The sequence below is a fragment of the Sus scrofa genome, chromosome 5 (assembly GCF_054392235.1).
Source record: "Sus scrofa isolate SSC_HxYL_T2T_F1_AM1 chromosome 5, Sscrofa_HxYL_maternal_Yorkshire_Landrace_v2.0, whole genome shotgun sequence".
NCBI lineage: Eukaryota > Metazoa > Chordata > Mammalia > Artiodactyla > Suidae > Sus > Sus scrofa.
This window is the reverse complement of record NC_139387.1, coordinates 66,227,418-66,250,886: the sequence shown is the minus strand read 5'-3', so window position 1 is coordinate 66,250,886 and position 23,469 is coordinate 66,227,418. Positions and strand designations below refer to the sequence as shown.

The 23,469-nt window shown below is 48.1% G+C and overlaps 1 protein-coding gene and 1 long non-coding RNA gene across 6 annotated transcripts in view; both read left to right on the top strand.

Moving 5' to 3' along the window:
* The window catches only part of LOC146403400 (uncharacterized), a 1,275,680-nt gene that overhangs the window by 273,848 nt on the left and 978,363 nt on the right, over window positions 1-23,469 (top strand). The gene's annotated exons all lie outside the window — the stretch shown is intronic.
* The window catches only part of FAM234B (family with sequence similarity 234 member B), a 42,076-nt gene that overhangs the window by 11,134 nt on the left and 7,473 nt on the right, over window positions 1-23,469 (top strand). For 3 of the 5 annotated variants that reach the window (XR_014845256.1, XM_021091035.2, NM_001244956.1), the window contains 9 exon segments: window positions 1,458-1,856; window positions 5,107-5,205; window positions 10,032-10,220; window positions 11,237-11,367; window positions 15,894-16,041; window positions 16,382-16,523; window positions 17,796-17,939; window positions 18,125-18,206; window positions 21,432-21,587. Coding sequence is in view for 4 of the 5 variants with exons in the window: in XM_021091035.2 (XP_020946694.2) it covers window positions 1,458-1,856; window positions 5,107-5,205; window positions 10,032-10,220; window positions 11,237-11,367; window positions 15,894-16,041; window positions 16,382-16,523; window positions 17,796-17,939; window positions 18,125-18,206; window positions 21,432-21,587 (1,490 nt within the window). In the remaining variant the exon portion in view is untranslated. 5 annotated transcript variants of the gene reach the window in all.

Below are 23,469 nucleotides of genomic sequence, written 5' to 3'. Positions count from 1 at the left end.
GGAGCTGTAGCCACCAGCCTACGCCAGAGCCACAGCAACTCGGGATCCGAGCCGCGTCTGCAACCTACACCACAGCTCACGGCAACGCCGGATTGTTAACCCACTGAGCAAGGGCAGGGACCGAACCCGCAACCTCATGGTTCCTAGTCGGATTCGTTAACCACTGCGCCACGACGGGAACTCCTGTACTTTCTTTTTAATATTTCTTCTTAGCAGAAGATTTAACAATGGAGTTTACAATAGCAATAGCTTACCAGGTAATTTCCCAAACCAGAAACTTTTTGTTGGTCTGACGCCTGAAACAAAGCCTGAAACTCATCCACTCGCTGGCAGTGAGGACCAGGAGGAGCTTGGGAGGAGGTGGGCTTAAGCCTCCCCCTGAAGTGTCCACCTCCTGCCACCATAGCAAAGATACCATCTAAATAAAGTCAGGGGGCTTTGCTGTGTCAACCAGCCTTCAGACAAGTCCTCCCCCTCCACATTACAGCTGGACCCCACCCCTCCCAGAATGCAGGCTCAGAATAGCAATTTTCGAGGTCACTCCGTTAACTGACACATGTACTAAAAGGGCATTAGACTCACAGGAAGTTCTCAGAAGTAAGGTGTCAGTCGGACATCTCCAGATGACCTTCAGTGTTTGATTTTCTCTGTAGTTTCCATAGGAACAACTGGGAAGTTGCAAAGATTGGGCTTTGAGGAGCGGTGTACAGAGAACTATTGTTCTAAAGGTTTAGGGAAGTCATAGGCAAGATTGGAACATGGCCCATCTAAGAACACCAGAGGAAATATGCATATTAGGCATTTAGGAGGTTGATGGACAAGCCCCGGTCTTTTTCATTAGTGAGAGTCAAATGAATTAAGAGAGGCTCTTTTCCTTTCTTTTCTTTCTTTCTTTTTTTTTTTTTTTCTTTTTAGGGCCACATCTGCAGTATATGGAAGTTCTCAGGCTAGGGGTTGAATTGAAACTGCAGCTGCTGGCCTACACCATAGTCACAGTGACTCAGGATCCAAGCCGCGTCTGACCTACACCACAGCTCCCAGTAACGCCAAATCCTTAACCTAGTGAGCAAGGCCAGGGATCCAACCCCCATCCTCATGGATATTAGTCCGGTTCCTAACTGAGCCACACCAGGAACTCCAGGGTTTTATTTCTTTTGAACTGAACGGTGTTTGAAATTTACCACTTTCTCTGTTTCGTTTCCAGTTTTCTTGAACTCCTGAAAGCAATCATTCTAGAACAGTGTGATTTTTTTTTTTCTCCCCCATCCTTGCGCCCTACCCCCTCTCCCCCCATCCTCGGGCATCTGTTTTATAGACCCTCCAAGGCCCAGGCTTGTCCTCCTAGACTTGTCCTGCTCTGTTCTCTGGCTTCTCCTTGGTGTCTACAGCTGCCCTGTGTTTACTGAGGGTTCCACTTTCCCAGTGCTCCTGGACTGTCTGGCCTTCTGTCTTTTCAGGGAAGAAGAGCCCGGACCTGGGGGAGTATGACCCCCTCACGCAGGCCGACAGCGACGAGAGTGAAGATGACCTCGTGCTTAACCTGCAGCAGAAGAACGGGGGGGTCAAAAATGGCCAGAGTCCCCTGGGAGAAGCCCCGGAGCCCGACTCGGACGCCGAGCCCGCAGGGTCTGCCAAGCCGCATCTCTCAGAGGTCACCACGGAGGGCTACCCCTTGGAGCCCCTGGGGGGCCTGGAGCAGAAGGCGGCATCTTCCATGGCATCCTATGTGCGCACGTCGGTCTTTCTGCTGATGCTGGTGGTCTCCACCGTCCTGGTGCTCGTGTGTGCCTTCCTGATCCCCTGTCCCCCTCGGGACCTGCACAGCACGTGGAGCCGCCGCTTGGGCCCCCAGGGAGGTGAGCTGCAGGGTTTCCAGCTCTAAGTCTGTATACCTTCACGGTTGCGGGTAGTTCCAGAAAGCTGCTGATGATCCCGAAGGCTTCCTCCAGGTCTTTACGAACGCATGTGTGTGTCATCTAGCACTTCTCCCCCTGTGTGGAGGTGGTGAGGAGGTTAAGATTTGAAATAAGACGGAAAGATGGATCAGGACGGCTCCAAAACTGGGGAGATGGCTGCTACGTGTGTCCACTGGTGAAGGTCTTAATTAGACCACCGAGGACAACACTGGTTTGAGGAGTTCCCTGGTCATCGAGCGGTTAGGATTCTGTGCTTTGCCCCAAAACAAAAACAAAACACACAACAGCAATGGTTTGCTGGACTCCTGCTGTGCAGCCAGTGTTGGATCAGGGGAGGACAAAGCTGTGGAAAGGGCGACTTATGGAGAAAAATAAGGCTCCAGTCCTGGCCAGGGCCATTGGGTGTTCATTGATCTTAGAAGACTGGCCTAAATTGAATGTTCAAATTTCTTTTTTTTTTAATTTCTTTTTTCTTTTCTTTTTTAAAATTGAAGTATAGTTGATTTACAATGTTGTATTAATTTCTGGTGTTGAGCAATGTGATTCAGCCATACCTCTATATACATACTCGTTTCTATCCCGATTTATTATAGGATATTGAATATAGTTCCCTGTGCTGTACAGTAGGACTTTGTTGTCTATCAAATCATTTCTTTCCAAGGAAAAGAGAGTCACTTCCTTGTAGCAAATTTTCTTTCTTGCTCCTAACAGTTGAGATGGTGCTACCCAAGTAATTCTGACTCATTTTGACTCATTTTGGAGCAAGTTTCTTTATTTTTTATTTTTCTTTACTTTAAAAAAAATTTTTTTTTTTAGGGCCATGCACTTGGCACATGGTGGTTCCCAGGTTAGGGGCTGAATCTGAGCTGCACCTGCCAGCCTGCACCACAGCCACAGTAACACAGGATCCGAGCCATGTCTGCAGCCTACACCACAGCTCAAGGCAACGCTGGATCATTAACCCACTGAGCGGGTCCGGGGATCGGACCCTCATCCTCATGCATACCAGTTAGGTTTGTGAGCCACAATGGGAGTACCCCTTTACTTTCTTATCGAATGAAAGATTTTTTAAATTTTACACAGTGCTTTATAGTTTTAAAAAGTTTTACAGATGTGATTTCATGTAATCCCGTAATAACCCCATTTTTAGTTCCTCACCTCAATACTGCCCCTCCCTGCCTCCCTCCCATACTGGTAATCACTAGTTTGTTCGCTGAATCTAAGTCTGCTTTTTTATGATTATTATTATTATATTCACTAGTTTGTTGTATTTTTTTTTGTATTTATTTATTTTTTGCTTTTTAGGGCCACACGTGTGGCATATGGAGGTTCCAAGGCTAGGGGTCCAATCAGAGCTACAGCTGCCGGCCTACACCACAGCTCATGGTAACGCTGGATCCTTAACCCACTGAGCCAGGCCGGAGATCGAACTCGCAACCTCATGGTTCCTAGTCAGATCCTTTCTCCTGCACCACAACAGGAACTTCTGTTGTATTTTTTTAGATTCCACATACAACCACTATCATAACAGTATTTGTCTTTCTCTGTCTGACCTATTTCACTTAGCATAATGCCCTCCAAGTCCATCCATGTTGCTGCAAATGTCAAAATTTCATTCTTTTTTATGGCTCCACTGTATGTAAGTACCACATCTTTATCCATTCATCTGTTGATGTGCACTTAAGTTGTAGAGCACATATTTTTCCTTTTTTTTTTTGGTCCCACTGTGTCATGCAGAAGTTCATATATATAAATATATAAATATAGTCACACGGTCTTCTGCAACTTGCTTTATTTTGCACATTTAAAAATTATATTTGAGGTTTATCCATATCACTGTGCTATCACTGGAGTTTATTCCTTTTCCATGATAGGAATATCCCAAGATTTATTGATTCATTTTACCATTGATGAGCACTTAGGTGGCTCCCATTTTTTAAAACTTAAGTAATGCTGCCAAGAAGATTCTTGTATGTGTTTCCTGATGGGATATATAAGAATTTCTCTAGGGCATAAGCCCGGGAGTGAAATTGCTAGGTTACAGGGTATGTGCACAGTCTGTCCTAGGAGTTTATGTTATTTTCCATAGTGATTGTACCAGTTTACACATCCACTAGCCACATGTGTGTTCTCTCCAAATTTGGCAGGCATCCTCTGATTCCACACTGTTTAGGGGTGTGGAGGGGGTGACAGTACCTGCCTGTCACTGCCAGGTGGAAATACAAGTCCAGGCTCCCTTTAGGCCTCTGCTGACCTCAGGGATGGGGCTGCCCTGTTAATGCTTAGTGGGGGTAGAGCTGTAGGCTTCCCTAGTGTGTGGAGGCTTTGGTGCTTCCAGGCAGAGATGGGAGTCCAGCCTCCCCACCCAGCCTTCTCTGACATGACCTTGGAGGGGTGAGGATGAGGAATGCTTTGTTATAGCCAGGCAAGCATTTCCACTTGGCCTTGGCCGTAGGGCTGGGTGGGACCACAGTTTTGTCTGTAAGTGTTGGTTGGAGTAGAGCAACCAACACTTACAGTGTTGAAAACTTTTCTGGGAGTTCCTGTTATGGCTCAGTAGTAATGAACCCGACTAGTATCCATATCCTCACTCAGTGGGTTAAGGATCCAGCGCTGCCACAGGCTGTGGCATAGGTCACAGACACATTCAAATCTGGTGTTGCTGTGGCTGTGGTGCAGGCCAGCAGTTGCAGCTCTGATTCAGCCCGTAGCATGGGAACTTCCATATGCCATGGGCGCAGCCCTAAAAAACAAACAGACAAACAAGAAAGCAAGAAAACTTTGCTGTCTTGCTAGGCTGTGCCTTTGCTGTCCTTCGCTGGAGAGCCAGCTTTTTGGAGGCCTTCTCCGTGTCCCTCTCAGCATGTCTGGGTTGCCAGCTTCTACAGCACCATGTCTGGGATACAAGAGGCCAAAGAAAACCCAGGGGAGCCATCAGCTTCTTCTTCCTTGGGTCCCCGGCTGGTCTGCCTTCTCTCCACCTTCCCGAGTCTGCTCATTTCTCATGTTTGCTTTATGCTCCATGCCCAGGGATTCTAGCTGTATTTAGTGAGAGGCATGGGCAGGACTGGGTCTGGATATCTTATCCAGGAGCCAGAAGTCTGCCTGGCTTTTATGGAACATTTCCAGCCTGGGGCAGAGAGCTGGTCCGTGTACCTTGCTGAGGACTCTGTGTTTCTGTGTCTGTCAGGAGGGGACCTGAATCCACTGGAACTGGCTGATGTGAATGGAGATGGCCTGCGTGACGTGCTGCTCTCCTTCGTGACACTGAGGAACGGGAGCACAGCCGGTAAGAGGGGGTCTTTTGGAGGCTGGTGTCTACCTTCCCGCTGCTGGCAGAAAGCTTTTGCTCATTTCTTTTCTTTCTTTCTTTCTTTGTTTTTTAGGGCCACACCAGTGGCATATGGAGGTTCCCAGGCTAGGGGTCGAATCGGAGCTACAGCTGCCGGCCACAGCCACAGCCACAGCCATGCCCGTTCTGAGCCATGTCTTCGACCTACACAACTCATGGCCATGCTGGATCCTTAACCCACTGAGTGAGGCCAGGGTTCAAACCCGCATCCTCATAGTTTCTAGTTGGGTTCATTACTGCTGAGCCACAATGGGAACTCCTGCTCATGTTCTAACATATCTTTACACATGTAAAACCTGGCCGGGTAAACTCGTCTCTTTATTCCCCTATCTTTGCTCTCCAGCCTGCTCTGCTCCCTGCAGGATGGGAGGCTGACCTGAGTGCATTATATCGGCAGGTTCCCCGGCCTGGGTTTGGCCATTGGGGAGCATAGGCCAGAAGCTGGAGGAGAGGCAGAGAGTGATCTGGGGGTACTTACTCCCCTGGCTCTCCCCTCGCTGGGACACCTTAGGCTGGCTACATCCTTGATCAGAGGTCACAGCCTCTCTCAAGGGGGTCCTCTTATAGGAATTTCTTTTTTTGGATTCCACGAATCACCTCCTCCCTGTCTCTTTGGACCTGGGAGTGGTAACAGTTCTCAGGGGCCATTCTATCTCTTGTGGTTTCTCTACATACAGACCATATCTTTGGAAACAATGTCTCTCTCTCTCTCTCTCTTTTTTTTTTTTTTTTTTTTTAATTTTGTCGCTACATCTGTGGCATATGGAAGTTCCTGGGCCAGGGATTGAATCCAGGCTGCGGCTGCAGCAACGTTGAATACTTTAACCCACTGAGCCAGGACGGGATCGAACCCACACCTCTGCAGTAACCTGAGCTGCTGCAGTTGGGTTCTTAACCCACTGTGCCATGGGGGGAACTCCTGGAAACAATCTCTTTATTTAAACCTCCACAACTTACCCCAATTGATTGAGCTGTTTCTGGGATCCTGGCTGATACAAGTTAACTGTAAAAAAAAAGGTCGCATTTTCAGTCTGGGTACACGGGGGCTTTGGGTTTGTCCTGCAGCCTCCATCACAGTGATTTTGAACTGCAGTCTGGAAACTGATGCAGGAACTCTGGTTTGAGGCTGAGGATGCCCTACTAACTACTTTTTAATCATTCAGGCCTTAGAATAAACGTTTATGTATGTTATAGAGAATTCTAGGCTGCATGCCTCTCTGATGTTATTAAAAATACTTTTCTTGGAGTTCCTGCCGTAGCTCAGTGGATTAAGAATCTGACTAGTGTCCATGAGGATGCGGGTTTGATCCCTGGCCTCCTTGCTCAGTGGGTTAAGGATCTCATGTTGCCATGAGCTGTGAGCTGTGGTGTAGGTTGGCAGCTACAGCTCCGAATCCACCCCTAGACTGGGAACTTCCATATGCCGCAAGGGTGGCCCCCACAAAAAAAAAAAAAAAAACAGAAGAAAAAAATACCTTTCTGGGGCTTGTGCAATATGTTGAATCAGTTTGGGCATTGGTTTGATTATGGAAAGAACGTCTGGCCTAGAAATTGACTTTCATATGATTGAACCTTAATTGCCTTTTTTTTCTACCTATGATTCATTAGCCTTCAAAGTGAAAATATCCCCCATCCACTTTTAGATTTAGAGATTTTATTTTTAGCCATTTAATGTTTTACACAATTTGCTACATATCAGGACGCATAAGGGCAATGCCATGATTTTGGACATAATAGGGGCCAGACTGATTTGGTTGTAGATTATAAAAATAAAGAGAGCTTGGAGTTTCTGTCGTGGCGCAGTGGTTAACGAATCCGACTAGGAACCATGAGGTTGGGGGTTCAATCCCTGGCCTTGCTCAGTGGGTTAAGGATCTGGCATTGCCATGAGCTGTGGTGTAGGTTGCAGACATGGCTCAGATCCCTCATTGCTGGGGCTCTGGCGTAGGCTGGTGGCTACAGCTCCGATTCGACCCCTAGCCTGGGAACCTCCATATGCCGCAGGAAGCAGCCCTAGAAAAGGCAAAAAGACATAAATAAATAAATAAATAAATAAAAATAAAGAGAGCTAACAGATGGTACTTTGTATGGGCTGTGCCCTGTTGTCAGGACAAAACATATTGTGAATGAATTTATCTCTCAGTGTAACCCTATAAAGTTGACTAATATTATTCCCCCCATTCGCAGATGGGGAATGGGAGGCATAGTGAGGTTAGAGAGCTTGCCCAAGGTCCCACAGCTGGTAGACGCTAGAGCTGGGCTTCAGATGGTACAGCTGGGAGCCTCTGCATTTCATGTCCTCTACTCTTATGTCATACCGCTCTGCCCATGATCCCAGCCAGAGGGTTCAAAGATCTGTGCCACTGACCATGAGGAGGATGCATTTCTTGTTTGTTCGTTGGCTCGTTCATCCAGCAACTGTGGCTCGAGTGCCTTCCACACAGCTGACCTGTCTCTACTGAGCTAAACAAGAGGAGTGTGGTCTCTGCCTCCAGTGGTCATGGTCTGGTGGGGAGGGGATGACCCATCACCACCTGGGAAAAGATGAGTCACGCAGTTGATGTGGAATTAGTGAGGTCATGAAGCAGGAAGGACAGCAGCATGTTAATCACAGCATCCCTGGCAGGTGTCGGAGGCAATGTGTATCACCTTGATTTGTCACATAAATCACGGTTTCTGGCAGTGAGGTCTGAAAGAGCAAGCCAGTTTGTTACTTGTTTTTAGATTGTGTTTTTTTTTTTTTAATTAATTTTTTTGGCTGCTCCATGGTATATGGCGTTCTCAGGCCAGGGATCAGATCTGAGCCATAGTTGTGACCTGCAACACAGCTGGGGCAACATCGGGTCCTTTAACCCGCTGTGCTATGCTGGGGATTGAACCTGTGTCCTGGCACTGCAGAGACACAGCTGGAACTCCTAGGTTGTGTCTTTTTTTTGCTCTTGCTTTTTTTTTAGGGCCACACCCGTGGTATATGGAGGTTCCCAGGCTAGGGGTCAAATTGGAGCTATACCTGCCAGCCGCAGCCACAGCCACAGCCACAGCAATGTAGGATCCAAGCTGAGTTTGCGACCTACACCACAGCTCATGGAAACCCCAGATCCTTAACCCACTGAGGGAGGTCAGGGCTCGAACCCGCAACCTTATGGTTCCTAGTCAGATTCATTTCCCCTCCCGCCACAACAGGAGCTCCTCCTGGGTTGTGTCTTTAATTAGCAGTTCTGAGGAGTAGGTAGAATAAAGCTCCAAAACCTACATTTCCTTATCCTTATTAATGATTGCTGAAAGAGGAGAGTAGAAGTGTTTGAGATGGGCTTCATCCCTGCCCTAAAATCAACTGTGAAACTGGCAAGAGAGGAAATGATTATTCTGATAGGTTAATTAGTGAAGGGTTGTTTGTTAAAGAAGTGAGCTGGGAGTTCCTGGCACAGCGGAAGCAAATCTGACTAGGAACCATGAGGTTGCAGGTTCGATCCCTGGGCCTTGCTCAGTGGGTTAAGGATCCGGCATTGCTGTGAGCTATGGTGTAGGTTGCAGACACATCTTGGATTTCACGCTGCTGTGGCTGTGGTGTAGGCCGGCAGCTGTAGCTCCGATTTGACCTCTAGCCCAGGAACCTCCATGTGCTGCAAAAACCTCCATGTGCTCTGAAAAGCCAAAAAAAAAAAAAAAAAAAAAAGAAAAAGAAAGAAAGAAAAGAAGTGAGCTGCTGTAATCCTTTCTCAGCTATCCTTGGACCTAGGTGTTCTGTTTGCCCAGGTATTCTTTCCTGACGGGTCAGATCACCTGTTTCATAGAATGCTAGACCAGGAAGACCTCCTGATTAGTACAAAGTGCAATCTTCAGGTTTATTTTATTTTGTTTTATTTTTGGCTGCACCTGCGACATGCAGAAATTCCAGGGCCAGGGATGGAACCTGCACCACAGTAATGATAACACCAGATCCTTAACCTGCTGAGCTACCAGGGAACTCCTTCAGGTTTATTTTTAACTTTTTATTTATTTTTAAGTTTTCTTAAAATTAAATTTTATTAGAGTATGGTTGACTTTCAGTGTTGAGTTAGTTTCGGGTGTACAACAAAATGAATCAGTTATATGTATACATATATCCATTCTTTTTCAGATTCTTTTCCCATATAGGTTATTACAGAATATTGAGTAGAGTTCCCTGTGCTCTACAGTAGGGCCTCGTTATTATCTATTTCTTCAGGTTTGTTTTTTTAAAGTGTTTTTTCCCTGTTCTCAGGGAGCATTTGCTAGTGATGATTAGAATTCGGGTACTTTACTCCTGGGTCTACACATATTCGAGATCAGTCTCAATGTTCTGAGCATACCTTTCTGTCCTGGTTTTTTTTTGGTTCTCAACTACTACTTTTCCATATTCTTGATTTTGCTTCTTTTATTCAGAAAGCAGTTGGCCGCAGTCTGTGTGAGGCGCTTTGCAAAGCACCAAGGGTATAGAAATGAATGTGACAAGCTTGAGCCTTAAGGATTTCCCTACTTAGCGAGGACTGAGGTGAAAGGCACGTAATCAAGTGTGTTGAGAGAGTGGAGGTGCGCAGAGATGCCCTGGATGAGGTCTCGGCATCTCATCTTGCGTGAGGGATGTACTGAGTGGATAGGGCAGGTCTGTTGCCAGAAGGGAGCTGAGTGTGCAGGTCTGAGTTGCTGCCTGGCCTCTGTTTCCTTGTAGTTTTCTGATCCCCTGCTCACCTCTCCCTCTCATCTCTGCCTCCTTCCCTTTCTGGTCGCTTGTGTGCTCTCAGGTGTCTCCAGGCCACCCGCTCTCCTTGTGTGCCTTTTGGGGATGAATGGCAGCACACTGTGGTCAAGTCCCCTCCCCGAGGAGGCCCGAGATGTTACCTGTTTGGATCTGATGCCGGGGAGCGGGGCTGGAACTGTCTGCCTTGTGACGGGGACACACAAGATGCTCAGTGCATTCAACGGGACGTCAGGTAAAGATCATTTGCTACGAGAGCTCCCCTGCTTCCAGGAGCCCTAATCTGGTGGGGAAGGGACTGGGCCACTCTCACTTGCTAGAGAATCTGGTTTACTGTGCTGGAAGGTGGCTATAGAAATAAGAGAAAGCGTTTGAATAGATTAAGTAACAGATCCACAGTTCAACCTGTTTGGTGATAGGATGGTGATAAACGGAGTTATCTGAACAAACTACCCAGAGGCCTTTGGTTTCTAAATAGCCTCCCTACTCTGTTCTTTGTATGAAAGACAAGTTTGTCTTTTCTTATTTGACATACGTAGGTCCACATGTACACTGGGGCATTAGCCACTTAAAAATATGCCAGTTAAGACACATGTCGAGGCATATCGACTTGGCCTGTTATCTTCTTATCGCATTTAGACATGCGTGACCAAAGGAATGGAAAAGAATCAAGTATAATGAAGGCTCCTTACAAGAGGCTTATACTTCCAATGTGCTTGTTAACCTCAGACTCCAGTGGAGCTCAATAAATAGCGTCCTTCCGAGTTGTAGAGGTTGGGGTTTGGTCGTGGGGTTCTTCTGAGTGAAAACAATTTGCGTGTGAGTTGACTCTAGACCGGAAGTCATCTGAAAGCCTTTTATGACGTCTCTGCGCCTGCGAACACGCAGTAGAAGGAGGGAGGAGGTTCTTCTGTGTGGCTGCCCCAGAGGGTTCCCGTAACCATCTCTGACGGATCGATTCCTCCATCTCAGACAAATGGGCTCTTGTTTCTTGGAGAGACGTTAGCCCATCCCTTTTATCTAAAAAATCCAGGTGCAAAGGTATTACGTTGGCTTGTTAGCCAGATACATTTCAGCTCACACTCCCTGCGCCTTCCTCCCCAGTAAGATAAAAAGGAAAGGGAAAAGTGTGTGGGAGTTGCTCTCTCTTGTTCAGCCTGTTGAGTCCCTTTTCTGGCCTGGGCGCGTTGCATCTGCTTTTTCCAGAGGCCGAAAGCCCTGATGGTGATCAACCTCTTTATCCTTCCCTAGGGAAAGCCATTTGGACCTTAAACCCAAACTACTTATCCAACGGGACCCTGGCTGCTCCAGGTGTGATGCTGCCGGACCTGGATGAAGATGGCGTTAGAGATCTCGTGGTTCTGGCCATTGGGGAGGTGCAAGTATGCTCTATGTTAAGTGGTCCTTGTCTCTTGCAGCAACAGCTTCAGCTTGAGTCAGTTCCTAGAATCATTAGTAGAAGTATTGCTTGAGAAGTTCCCTCCGTGGCTCAGCAGAAATGAATCTGACTAGTATCCATAAGGATGCAAGTTCGATCCCTGGCCTTGCTCAGTGGGTTAAGGATCCGGTGTTGTGAGCTGTGGTATAGGTCTCAGATGCAGCTCAGATCTTGCGTTTCTGTCATTGTGGCCTAGGCCAGCGGCTGCAGCTCTGATTTGACTCCTAGCCTGGGAAACTCCATATGCTGTGGGTGCAGCCCTAAAAAGACAAAAAAAAAAAGGAAAGAAAAAAAAATTCTTGAAAACTTCTTTTTTTTGGGGGGGTCTTTTTGCTATTTCTTGGGCTGCTCCCGCGGCATATGGAGGTTCCCAGGCTAGGGGTCTAATCAGAGCTGTAGCTGCCGGCCTACACCAGAGCCACAGCAACACCAGATCCGAGCCGCGTCTGCAACCTATACCACAGCTCACGGCAACGCCGGGTCCTTAACCCACTGAGCGAGGCCAGGGATCGAACCCGCAACCTCATGGTTCCTAGTCAGATTCGGTCACCACTGAGCCAGGACGGGAACTCCGTGAAAACTTCTTAATGCAAGGGATTAGGTTTAAATAAATTCTCTTTGGAGTCCCCATCATGGCGCAGAGGAAATAAATCCAACTAGGAACCATGAGGTTGTGGGTTCGATCCCTGGCCTCTCTCAGTGGGTTAAGGATCCGGTGTTGCCATGAGCTGTGATGTAGTTTGAAGACATGGCTTAGATCTGGCATTGCTGTGGCTGTGGCTGTGGCCGGCAGCAACAGCTCCAATTCGACCCCTAGCCTGGGAAACTCCATGTGCTTTGGGCATGGCCCTAAAAATACAAAAATAAATAAATAAATAAATAAATAAATAAAGTATCTTTGTGAGATTGAGTTAATCAGTTATCATTATGAACCCATTTTCCTGGTTCTATTGACTGGCATGGTGGAGCTTGGGAGCCAAAGACATCTGTGTTTGAATTCCCGCCCTACTACCTTGCAGCCTTGGGCAAGCCACAAGCCTGTCCAGCCCTGGTTACTTTGTCTATAAAGTGGGGATGTCATTCTACTTGCAGGATTATCAAAAAATCAGAGCTAACATGGAGTTCCCATTGTGGCTTAGTGGGTTAAGAACCCAGCTAGAATCCATGAGGTTGTGGGTTCGATCCCTTGCCTTGCTCACTGGGTTAAGGATCCAGCATCGCCAGGAGCTATGGTTTAGGTCACAGATGGGGCTTGGATCTGGCATTGCTGTGGCTGTGGCCCTTCAAGAAAAAAAAAATATTGGCCTTGACATCCCATATGGCTTCTTTCTACCCGCTAGGGTGGATGGGATAATGATTTAGGACCCTCCCCAGCCAGGAGGCTCTGTTGGGGGAATGACTTCTCACCTGCTCCTACTCTCTGCCTTTTTTTTTTTGGTTGGAGGGGAGGGGATATGGACTAGTCTCCATTCTGCCTCAAAAGTGCTAGACAGGACTAGAAGAATCTTGGAGAAGTGATGGGTTTAGAGCAGTAGCTTCATCTTTATACTGGTCTTTCAGACCTCTACCCCAGCAGCAAAGAACCCATGGAACGTGTCTGCTCTGAGCTGCAAATGTGGAAGGATCTCTCTCCACGAGGAATGAGACATGTTAGGTCTATTGTGTAGGGTGGCAGCATCCTTAGATCGGGATTTGGAGTGAGGTGGGTTTGGGACAGCTGGACTTGGTTACAGGTAGAGAAGGAATCTGGGCTAGAGCATCAATGGGGAGGGACCTTAAAAACCCTGTGGTTAAGCCTCACACACTGGGCTGCAGTCGCTAATACGCTGTCCTGGATACATTGGTACTCATTCCCTCTGAGTACTTGGGCGGGTGGGAGTATCACTAATTTGTGAGCCAGTCCATTTTGTTCTTGGTCCAATCTAGAACATTCTGTCTTATTGGTAAATCTGCTTTCTCGTAGCTTCCATTCATTGTGCCAGCTTTAGCCCCATAGAACTACTCTGAATGAATCTAATCCTCTTTCCACATGAAAGCCCTTCAGCTGTAAGCCTGGTCCCTCTAAGCCTGCTACTCTCAAGGCTCAGTAGCCCTGATTTCTCCTACTGATCTCACGCACCATGATCCAGGCCCTTCTTTCTCTTGATTTCTTTCTCTTTCCACTCCCCTTTAGCCACATCTCTTCTATAATGTGGTACCCATACGTGAACACAGTATTCAATTTGTAATATAGCCAGTTAGATCCACAGAAGAAAATCGTTACTTCTTTTGATAAATATTCTGCATTTCTGTAAATGCAGCCAAAGATTGTGATAGCCTCTATAAGAAACTGCTTCTGTTTATAGTCAAAAACTTTGTTTATCACCTACTTCTTTCTTTTTTCCTTCCAGTTTTATTGATATATAATTGACATACAGCACTGTATAAGATTAAGGTGTACAATCATAATGAAATGATTATTACAGTAAATTTAATGGACATCCGTTACTGATACAAAATTAAAGAGAAAAAAAATTTTTCTTCATGATGAGAACTCAGGATTTACACTCTTAACTTTTATATATAACGTACGGCATTATTCATTAGGTTTATCATGTGGTGCATTACATCCCTAGTAATTATCTTATAACTGGAAGTTTTTACTTTTTGACTGCCTTCGTCTAATCTCCCCTCCCTCCATCCTCCCCTCTAGTAACCACAAATCCGATCTCTTTTTTCTATGAATTTATTTATTTTTGAAATATAATTGACCTATAGGACAATGGAAGTTCCTGATACACAACATACTGACTGGATATTTCTTTTCTTTTCTTTTCTTTTCTTTTCTTTTCTTTTTTTGTCTTTTTAGGACTGCACCCGAAGCATATGGAGGTTCCCAGGCTAGGGGTCGAATTTGAGCTGCAGCCGCTGGCCTACATCACAGCCATAGCAACGCCAGATCCGAGCCTCGTCTGCGACTTACACCACAGCTCACGGCAACACCAGATCCTTATAACCCACTGAGCGAGGCCAGGGATCGAACCCTCAACTTCGGATTTGTTTCCACTTCACCATGAGGGGAACTCCTGATTGGCTATTTCTATACATTTTAAAATGATCACAATAAGCCTGTTACCATAAAATATCCATGTCTTTTAACTAATGGCTCGTTTTCTTCTTCCAAATCTTGACCCATCTTCCAGTTAAGACTTTTTTGAATTTTGAGTTTGTCATACAGCATATTAGCTCTCTCTCCCAGCTTTGCGATAAGCTTGAATTCCATTCATTCACTTCTTTGAAAAGAATGGTTAATAAGGGTGGGACAATAGCCGAATGCTGTGACATTCCCCTGAACCCTCCCTCTGGGCTGGCATTGGCCCTTTCTCAGGGTACACTGAAAACCACATCTCTTTATCTTGTTCCTAAGAATTCATGATGATAAACCCCACCAAAAGCTTTACTGAAATCAAGATATGGATATGACCAGAGTTCCCGTCGTGGCTCAGTGGTTAACAAATCTGACTAGGAACAATGAGGTTGTGGGTTCGATCCCTGGCCTCGCTCAGTGGGCTAAGGATGCACCATTGCTGTGAGCTGTGGTATAGCTGGCGGCTAAGCTCTGATTGGACCCCTAGCCTGGGAACCTCCATATGCCGTGGGAGCGGCCCAAGAAATGGCAAAAAAAAAAAAAGACAAAAAAAAGATATGGATATAACCCTTATATTTCCCAGTGAGTGGCTCCCTTCCCAGAAGAAAACCCTCTAGCACAAGGGTTGGTAAACTGTGCCCTGCAGGCCAAATTTGGCCCGCTGCTTGTTTTTGTAAATAAAGTTTTATTGGGACACAGTCACACCTATTCATTCATCTGTCATCTATGGCGGCTTTCACGCTAGAGCGGCAGAGCAGAGTAGTTGCTATGGAAATCACCTGCTAGCAAGATATACAATATTTACCATCTTGGCCCTTCAGAGAAGGGCTGATCTCTGCTTGAGAGTGAGATTGCTCGTGGCCAGTTATAATGGGAGCTTACTGCCTACCCTGATTCTCCCGGGACCAAATATTATTGGGGGTTTCTGGGTATGAGAGTAGAGGCCAGGACAGCTGGGCTTCGAGATTGTCTGAGCTGCTGTCCGGATGCCCTTTGTACACTTCTAGCAAGGGAATGTGACCTTCGCCCCCCCCCCCCCCGCCCTTTCCTTTTTTGGCCACACCCACAGCATGTAGAAGTTCCCTGCCCGGATTGAACCTGCAGCAGTGACCTGAGCCACTGTGGTGACAGCACCAGATCCTTAACCCACTGAGCCACCAGGGAACTCCTGTCCTGCTTTCTAACTTCCAGGGAAATAGTGAAGCGGGCCTGGCTGTGGGCTTTCCAGCTTTGGGGGGTGTTCCTAAGCCCTTAGATAAGGAGGAAGCGATGACTGGAGAAACGATTTGGTTAGGAAAGGACAGGGTTTCTGTGGACTCAACCCCTGCCTTTCACTTTGTCAGCCAGATCTGTGCTTTCTGCTGGTGTCTGGCCGGACCGGGAGTCCCGTGGGCCGGCCTGTGAAGTACAGCATCGTTGGAGTGGGGAACCTGATCGGCCCTCAGGTGTACATCACCGCGAGCGGGGCTGTCTACATCCTGTTTGGCTTTGGTAAGAAGCAAGGCTCATTTTTGCTACTCTCCCCAGTGGTGCACGGCGAGGCCTCCCTAGAGAGCTTCTGGAGCCACTGACACCAGCCCTCTGTCACCTCTCTCAGGGGCCCTCTGCTGCAGAGTATTAACTCCTCAGTCCCTGGCGACCTTCTCCAAAGAGAAGACTCTGTCCAGCATCCTCTTAATTGCTTCCCACTTGCCCCCTGCCAGGTTGGGCCAGGCGGGGCGGACTGGGTCCGACCCATCCCTCCACTAGGCTCTGGGTCTCGCTCCCATCCTCACCCTGGGGGAGCTCTGTCAAGTTCACCTTTCCTGTGTTGGTTCTTCTGTGCTGCTAGGGAATATCCAGGCTGTCGCCCTGCGGGACATATTTGTTCAGGCCCAGAATCGAGACAGCTCACCACCTTCCCTGCAGATAGAAGAGCCCGAGTGGGAGAAACGAAGATCCATCAACCTGTCTGAGCTCATTGATGTTTACAGGTGGGCAGGGTCTGGCCCTGTCACTGTGGGACCTGAGATCACATGTGCCCGGAGTGTCAGTGTTTACTGGGGCCAGGGAACATGTGGGCAGAAGTTTTGGGGGGTGGAGGGGAGAAGGTGCTGGCTTTTGGATGCCACCTTCTGATCTGGTTACGGGGAGTCAGAAATGCTCTTCTCTCATTAATGTAATGTGTCGCTGTCTGTGTGGGTGACCGTTACCTGTGATTACTGTGCTCATAGGTGGCAAAGAAGGATGCTTGTTTGGCATGGGAATCAGGCAGGACAGGGTGAGACTGGGGGCCTCCGTAGGGAGATAGATTTATTTAACATAACTGCTTGGAAAGCTGGGCTGAAGGACCCGCCCTACTCCTTTCCTGTATTTTTCTCCTAGTTGAAGAGTCATTTTGGCAGGAACAAGGACAGCATCCGTGAAGTCCTTTTTTTCCCCTTGTTTGTTTTTTAACTAAAAGCATGTTGATTGTCATATGCAGTGGATTTTACCCATTTCACCCTGGGCCTGGGTAATATAATCATCTCCATTCTTTTCTCTCTCTCTCTCTTTATTTTATTTTTTTTTTTGTCTTTTATCTTTTTAGGGCTGCACCCGTGGCATATGAGGTTCCCAGGCTAGGGGTCTAATCGGAGCTGTAGCTGCCGGCCTGCTCCACAGCCACCGCAATGCGGGATCTGAACCGTGTCTGCGACCTACACCACAGCTCAGAGCAACGCCGGATCCTTAATCCACTGAGTAAGGCCAGGGATTGAACCTTCGTCCTCATGGATGCTAGTCAGATTCATTAACCCCTGAGCCACGACGGGAACTCCTCTCCATTCTTTTCAAGGGTTTTCTCAGGCAGTGTCATAGTGTCAGTATATTTGACAGAATGTAAATAGATGGTCCCAGAGAAAGAAAGAATTCAATGAAGTGTGTGCCATGAGTTGCTGTCCCAGCTTAGTGACACTTTCGGGCCTCCTGTCCTTCCCTGCCATTGTCCTCGGCCCTGTTAGCTTTCCCAGAGCACCCAGTGGAGAAGCACTTCTCCTGTGAGTTCCTTTTGAACTTGTGCAAATTTTCTAGGGCTCCTTGGTTTCCAGAGAAACCAAGAAAATGAAATTCAACTGGAGCAGCAGCATGCCCTGCCTGACAGGATACTGGTGGGAGATGAATGCAGGGGTCTGTGCAGACGCGTTCGCCGAGGGGAAAAGCCCAAATCCACGGGGCCGGAATCCCATCCGAGCCTGAGACTAACCATCAGGTCTTGTTGAACTCAGCGATGGGGTCGAGCTCCTGCAGATGGTGAAGGCAGCGGATTCCAACTGCAGCAACCTCCTGATCACGACCAGACAAGGCCTCGTCCTGCTGCGGGGACAGAACCTCACCCCGTCCTGGACCTTGAGCCTTCAGGGCCTGCGCAGGTCAGCAGTGTGCTCCTCACGCTTGCTGTTTTGTCCCGCTTGCCCGTGTCTCAGAGTTGCCCAGAACCCTTGCTTGATGTCTGGGGCCAAGGCAGGGGAAGGGGGTGGGAAGGAGTTCCCATGTGCTGCTTTTTCTCTTTCCTACTGGTCACAGTCACGGTCATGTGCATTGTTCTCACTTGCAGCCAGCCTACACCTGGGTATTTCACGGATGATGAGACATTAGACTTCCTTCTGCAGATACCAAGTGGAACTGGGATGAAAAAGGTAAACCTTGGGGACTCAGAATCAGTCAAGACATCTGTCAGGTGTTAACTTCGTGCCTGGTGCTACACTCAGCATTGCAAGAAATAAAAAGAACCTAAAATACAGCCCCTTCCTTCAAAGAACTCCAAGTCTAGGAGTTCCTATTGTGGCTCAGTGGTTAACGAATCCGACTAGGAACAATGAGGTTGTGGGTTCAATCCCTGGCCTTGCTCAGTGGGTTAAAGATCCGGCATTGCCGTGAACTGTGGTGTAGGTTGCAGACACAGCTCGGATCCTGCGTTGCTGTGGCTCTAGCGTAGGTTGGCGGCTACGGCTCCGATTGGACCCCTAGCCTGGGAACCTCCATATGCCGTGGGAGCAGCCCTAGAAAAGACAAAAAGACAAAAAAAAAAAAAAAAAGAACTCCAAGTCTAGTCAAGTGGATAAAATGAAAAGTCGCAGCTGAAATCTATAGCACTGAAAGCTTTTCTAGCTCCCCTCCTTCCTGTGCAGGGGCTCCTTCTTCTGGATTCTCAACTTAGACGCGCTTTCTGAAGGCTCTTAGTGGAGAAAGGCGGGTGTAAATAAATGTAATGCTTGAGTGCACGTACTCCTGAGATTTCAGGGCAGGTGGGTTGTGTGGGGTTGCAGGGTTGCTACGGAGGATTGTAGAAGCAGGGGAAGATGCACTGGGCCTTGTAAATTGGGTTGCATTTCTGGAGGCGAGACGGGTGGGGAGGCAGGTCGGGTCAGGTGCACCAGAGACCCAGGGACAGATAGTGGGGCGAGTTCTAAGCACACCAATAGGTCTTTCTGACTTTATGTCAGTTGCATACAGTGAGGATTTAATGATGGGAGGGACCATTTTTATTCCTGTAACATGACAGGCAGAATTCACGCTTTTACAATTTCTTTTTTTATAATTGACTGAGGCAGATTTCCCATTGTGGCCCAGCAGGTTAGGATCCCTGAGGATACGGGTCAGTCCTTGGCCTCCTTCAGTGGGTTAAGGATGCGGTGTTGCCTCAGACTGCAGTGTAGGTTGCAGATGTGGCTTGGATCTCACGTTGCTGTGGCTGTGGCATAGGCCAGCAGCTGCAGCACTCATTCGGCCCCTAGCCCAGGAACCTCCATATGCTACAGATGTGGCCCTAAAAAGAAAAAAGAAAAATTGAGCATATTGGTTTTTCACTGTAAAACGTGTGTTTATATATGATCACACACTCTTCCTGAGAGTGACTTCAGCAATCATGGCCTCTCGTGTATGCCCAGCTCTGTGCCAGATGCACAGGTGATGTTTGTGGAGACACAGCATTAATGAGGACAAGCCACTGCCTTGTGTTAATTCAGTCATTGGGGTGCCTCCGCATGGTGCCTCATGGCAAGGGCTGGAATGGAGGCTTGAACAGTGCCACGGGGACATGGGGAGCAGATAGAGTGAAGGGTGTCAAGAGGTGCCTGACGTTGGTTGGGGGTTAGATGTGCAGAATCACAAGGGCAGAGGAGAGGTTTGCCGGGTGGAGATAAGTGGGTGGGTGGAGGGGCGCTCCCGCCAGAGAGGTCAGGAGGCGCTCAGCTGATGGAGGGCTTGCAAGCAAGGCTGCAGAATGTGGATAAGGTGCTGAGGCAGTAGGGTTATCTGGGTACGAGCGGGGAACAGATCCGATGACACAAGAGCCACTTCAGGGAGAGTCCACCAGCAGTGCCAGTTGGGAAAGATGCAGTGTCTGATTGTATTTCAGGTAGAGACTGAAATATTCCTTAGCATTCCCAGCAAGATTAAGGAAGAAGAGTATAGGAGCTCCGGTCGTGGCGCAGTGGTTAACGAATCCGACTAGGAACCATGAGGTTGCGGGTTCGATCCCTGGCCTTGCTCAGTGGGTTAACAATCCGGCGTTGCCGTGAGCTGTGGTGTAGGTTGCAGACGCGGCTTGGATCCCGTGTTGCTGTGGCTCTGGCTGAGACCGGCGGCAGCAGCTCCAATTAGACCCCTAGCCTGGGAACCTCCATATGCCACGGCTGCTGCCTTAAAAAGGCAAAATAAAATAAAATAAAATAAAATAAAATAAAATAAAAAAGGAAGAAGAGTATATATGGGTTGGTTAAGAGCTGAGATACTGAGGTTCAGACTTGGGTTTTAACTCCTGACTTTGCCACTGACTGATAACCTTGGGCAGAGTCTGTAATCTCACCCAGGTGCGGTTTCTGCATCTGTGAAATGGGAGGAATAAGACCGCCTCCCTTCATGGGATTGTTGTGACAGTTAAATGAGATAATCTGTGGGACTGGGTACAGTGTTTTAGTGCAGTGTCTCTAGACGTCTTCTCTCCCCAAGACTGCCAGAGGGAATCTTGGACTGCTAGCCTTTTTCCTCCCCTGCCTGTTCTTGGCAACACAGCGTTGGATCCTGGGCAGAGAAGGGCAGGCCCGGGACAGGACACTGGGAACAGAGAAGGGACCTGGAAGGAGGGGGCGGTTCTCCTGCTCATTGCAGAGCAGAGACACAAGGAGAGAGGCCATAAAAGTGCTGGGGCTGGAGGTGGCTGCGGAGTATTTTGGGGATTATGGCAAACGAGAGGCTATTCGTTATCGAATTATGAGGTAGGAGGTCTTTGGGGGTGGAAAAGAGATATTCGTGCTCTCAGGGATTATGAATTCTGTTCCCTTAAGTATCCTTTGAGAGCTGCCACTCGGAAGTGAATTTTCTCTTAATTCATGTTTTTTGCCTGTTCAGACTATGCTCTTTTAAATTTGTGACCACCTCGAGCTGAGCTATACATGCCATGATGCACGTGGCAGAGTCAAACTCCTAAAGCTTTTAGCACAGGGGATAGAAAAGAGCTGTCACCTAACGGTGACAGTCGCCAGAGAGAGGAGCGGGGATGAGGCAAGGGTTCTAGCACCGCCACTGCCGAGCGGCTGCTCCATCCTAAACAGGGAACAGTCGGCCTCTCTTCTCTCCCTGGGCCTCTGTTTCCTCACCTGTAAGATGGGAAGTGGCCTAGGTGATTGACATGTCCCTTCCCACAGGAGCGTTCTGCACTTGCTCCAGCTCTAACCAGGGTCCTGGACCTCGTTGTTAGTTAGCACTCTCTGAATACCCCATTGTTTGAATCGAATAAGCTCCCCTGTTAACATCTGTGTTATTTGCACGTCTGTGGGATTGTCTGGTGTTTTGCTTGTCTGTGTTTTCTTGACCTGCTGCCTTCCTGAGGATGGGCTGTACTCACTGTCTTCCTTTTGTAGGTGATGGTGGTGGATGGGGACTCTGGGCTGGTCACTTGGAGTTACAGTGTCCCCTGTCGCATGCGAGAAACCCCAACCACCACAGCGGCCACTGTGGACCAGAAGTCTGTCTTCCTCTTCTGGGCTGAAGGGCTGTCAGCTCCATCTCCCAGTTCGGTGAGTGAGCCTGGGAGTGAGCCTGGGAGGGTCCCCATGTCACTTTGTCAGATGGCAGCTGCCTGGGTCCAGAGGTGATATTAAAGCATCTGGGCTTCCAAGTGGTTTGGGTGGAGACAGAACGGCCCTCGAGAGGCCAGACCAGGAACCTGCTCCCTCCTGCTTCCTCTGCTTTGCCTTTAAACCCAGCAGCGACAGCTGACCACAGCCCCCAGCCGCTGGCTCCCAACAATGGGAGGCGTGGATAGAAGGTACAGAGTCTGGGTCCAGGAGTTCTTATTGTGGCTCAGTGGGTGAAATGAGTGTGGGGGCAGGTGGCAAAGCCGTGGGGTGGGACACTGGACTGAGAATAGGAGTTCACCTGCAGGATTATGGGAGAGGAGGTCTGATACGTGGAAAGCAAATTCGAGAACGTTTTAAATGCTCTTCTGCATTTAAATGTCCGGCGTTTTAGTGGGTTGAGGAGGCAGGCTGCCACCCATAGTAGGCGTCTGGGAATTTTGAGTAAGACCCACCCTGATTTAATTCACTTATCCACAAGTTGACCAGCATCTCCTGTGTGCCAGGGACTCAGGGCACCCTGGGCGCAGTGCTGCCCTCTGGAGGCGGAGATGCAGAGCCCGAGAGAGGGAGACGCCTGAGTTCACCTGTGTTCAGCTGCAGGCTCTGGATCAAGTCACTTAACATTCCTGAGCCTCGTGCTCTTTATCTGTCAATGAAGATGCTAATATAGTGCCTCATTCCAGGATCAGATTTACAGAAATGATTGTCCTAACTCTGTGGCTCCCTGACATGTGACTGTGGGTCATGTACCTTAACATTGAACTTCCTGGTTTCCTCCTGTAATAAAATGAGGGGCTCAGACCAGGTGACTCTCAAATGTAAGCATCTATAAATAACCACAAAGCAAGGGCATGTTACTCTAATAGAGGTGCTAATACAAAGTTTAGACGGAAGCCCCAAGGGGGGGGTATTAATTTTGTTGGGGACAATTAGGGAGCTTTTCATGAAAGAGGTGCCATCAAGTTGGGGGCCTCCAGAAGAGAAGTGTTTTAATATGTGGAAGTGGGCTCAAGAGGATGGTTAGATGTCTAAGGGGAAGCAACACTGGCAAAGGTTAGAAAAAGCCAAGTGAAGCATGTGCTTGTTTCATGGAATTTTTTTTTTTTTTTTTTTTTTTTTTTTTTTTCTTTTTAGAGCTACACCCAGGGCATATGGAAGTTCCCAGGCTAGGGGTTGAATCTGAGCTGCAGCTGCCGGCCTACACCACAGCCATAGCCATACCAGATCTGAGCCGCATCTGCAGCCTATGCTGCAGCTTGCAGCAATGCTGGGTCCTTAACCACTGAGCGAGGCCATGGGTTGAACCTGCATCCTCACAGACACTATGTAGAGTTCTTAACCCACTGAGCCACAATAGAAATTCCCTGTTTTACAGAATTTGTGTTTCCTAATTAATGACTTCTGTCTGGTCTATGTCCTGTCTATTTCAGAATGGGAGTTGCCACTGTGGCTCAGCAGATTAAGAACCTAGCTAGTGTCCATGAGGATGCCGGTTTGATCCCTGGCCTCACTCAGTGGGTTAAGGATCTGGCATTGCTGTGGCTGTGATGCAGGGCTGCAAATGCAGCTCCGATTTGACCCCTAGCCTGGGAACTTCCATTTGCTGCAGGTGCGGCCCTGAAAAGGAAAAAAAAGTAAAAAAACAAAAACAAAAAAAACCAAGAATGGGTAAGATTTTTGTAAAATTTGTTTTTAGCTTGACACTTGCAATTGGCCCTAATAGTCAGGGAAAGCCAAAATCTTTGGCTCATAGTGTTTCCCCATGCACAAAGCCAATTTCCAGCTTCCCTGGAAAGTCACTTTCTGTCCTGGGCCCTCC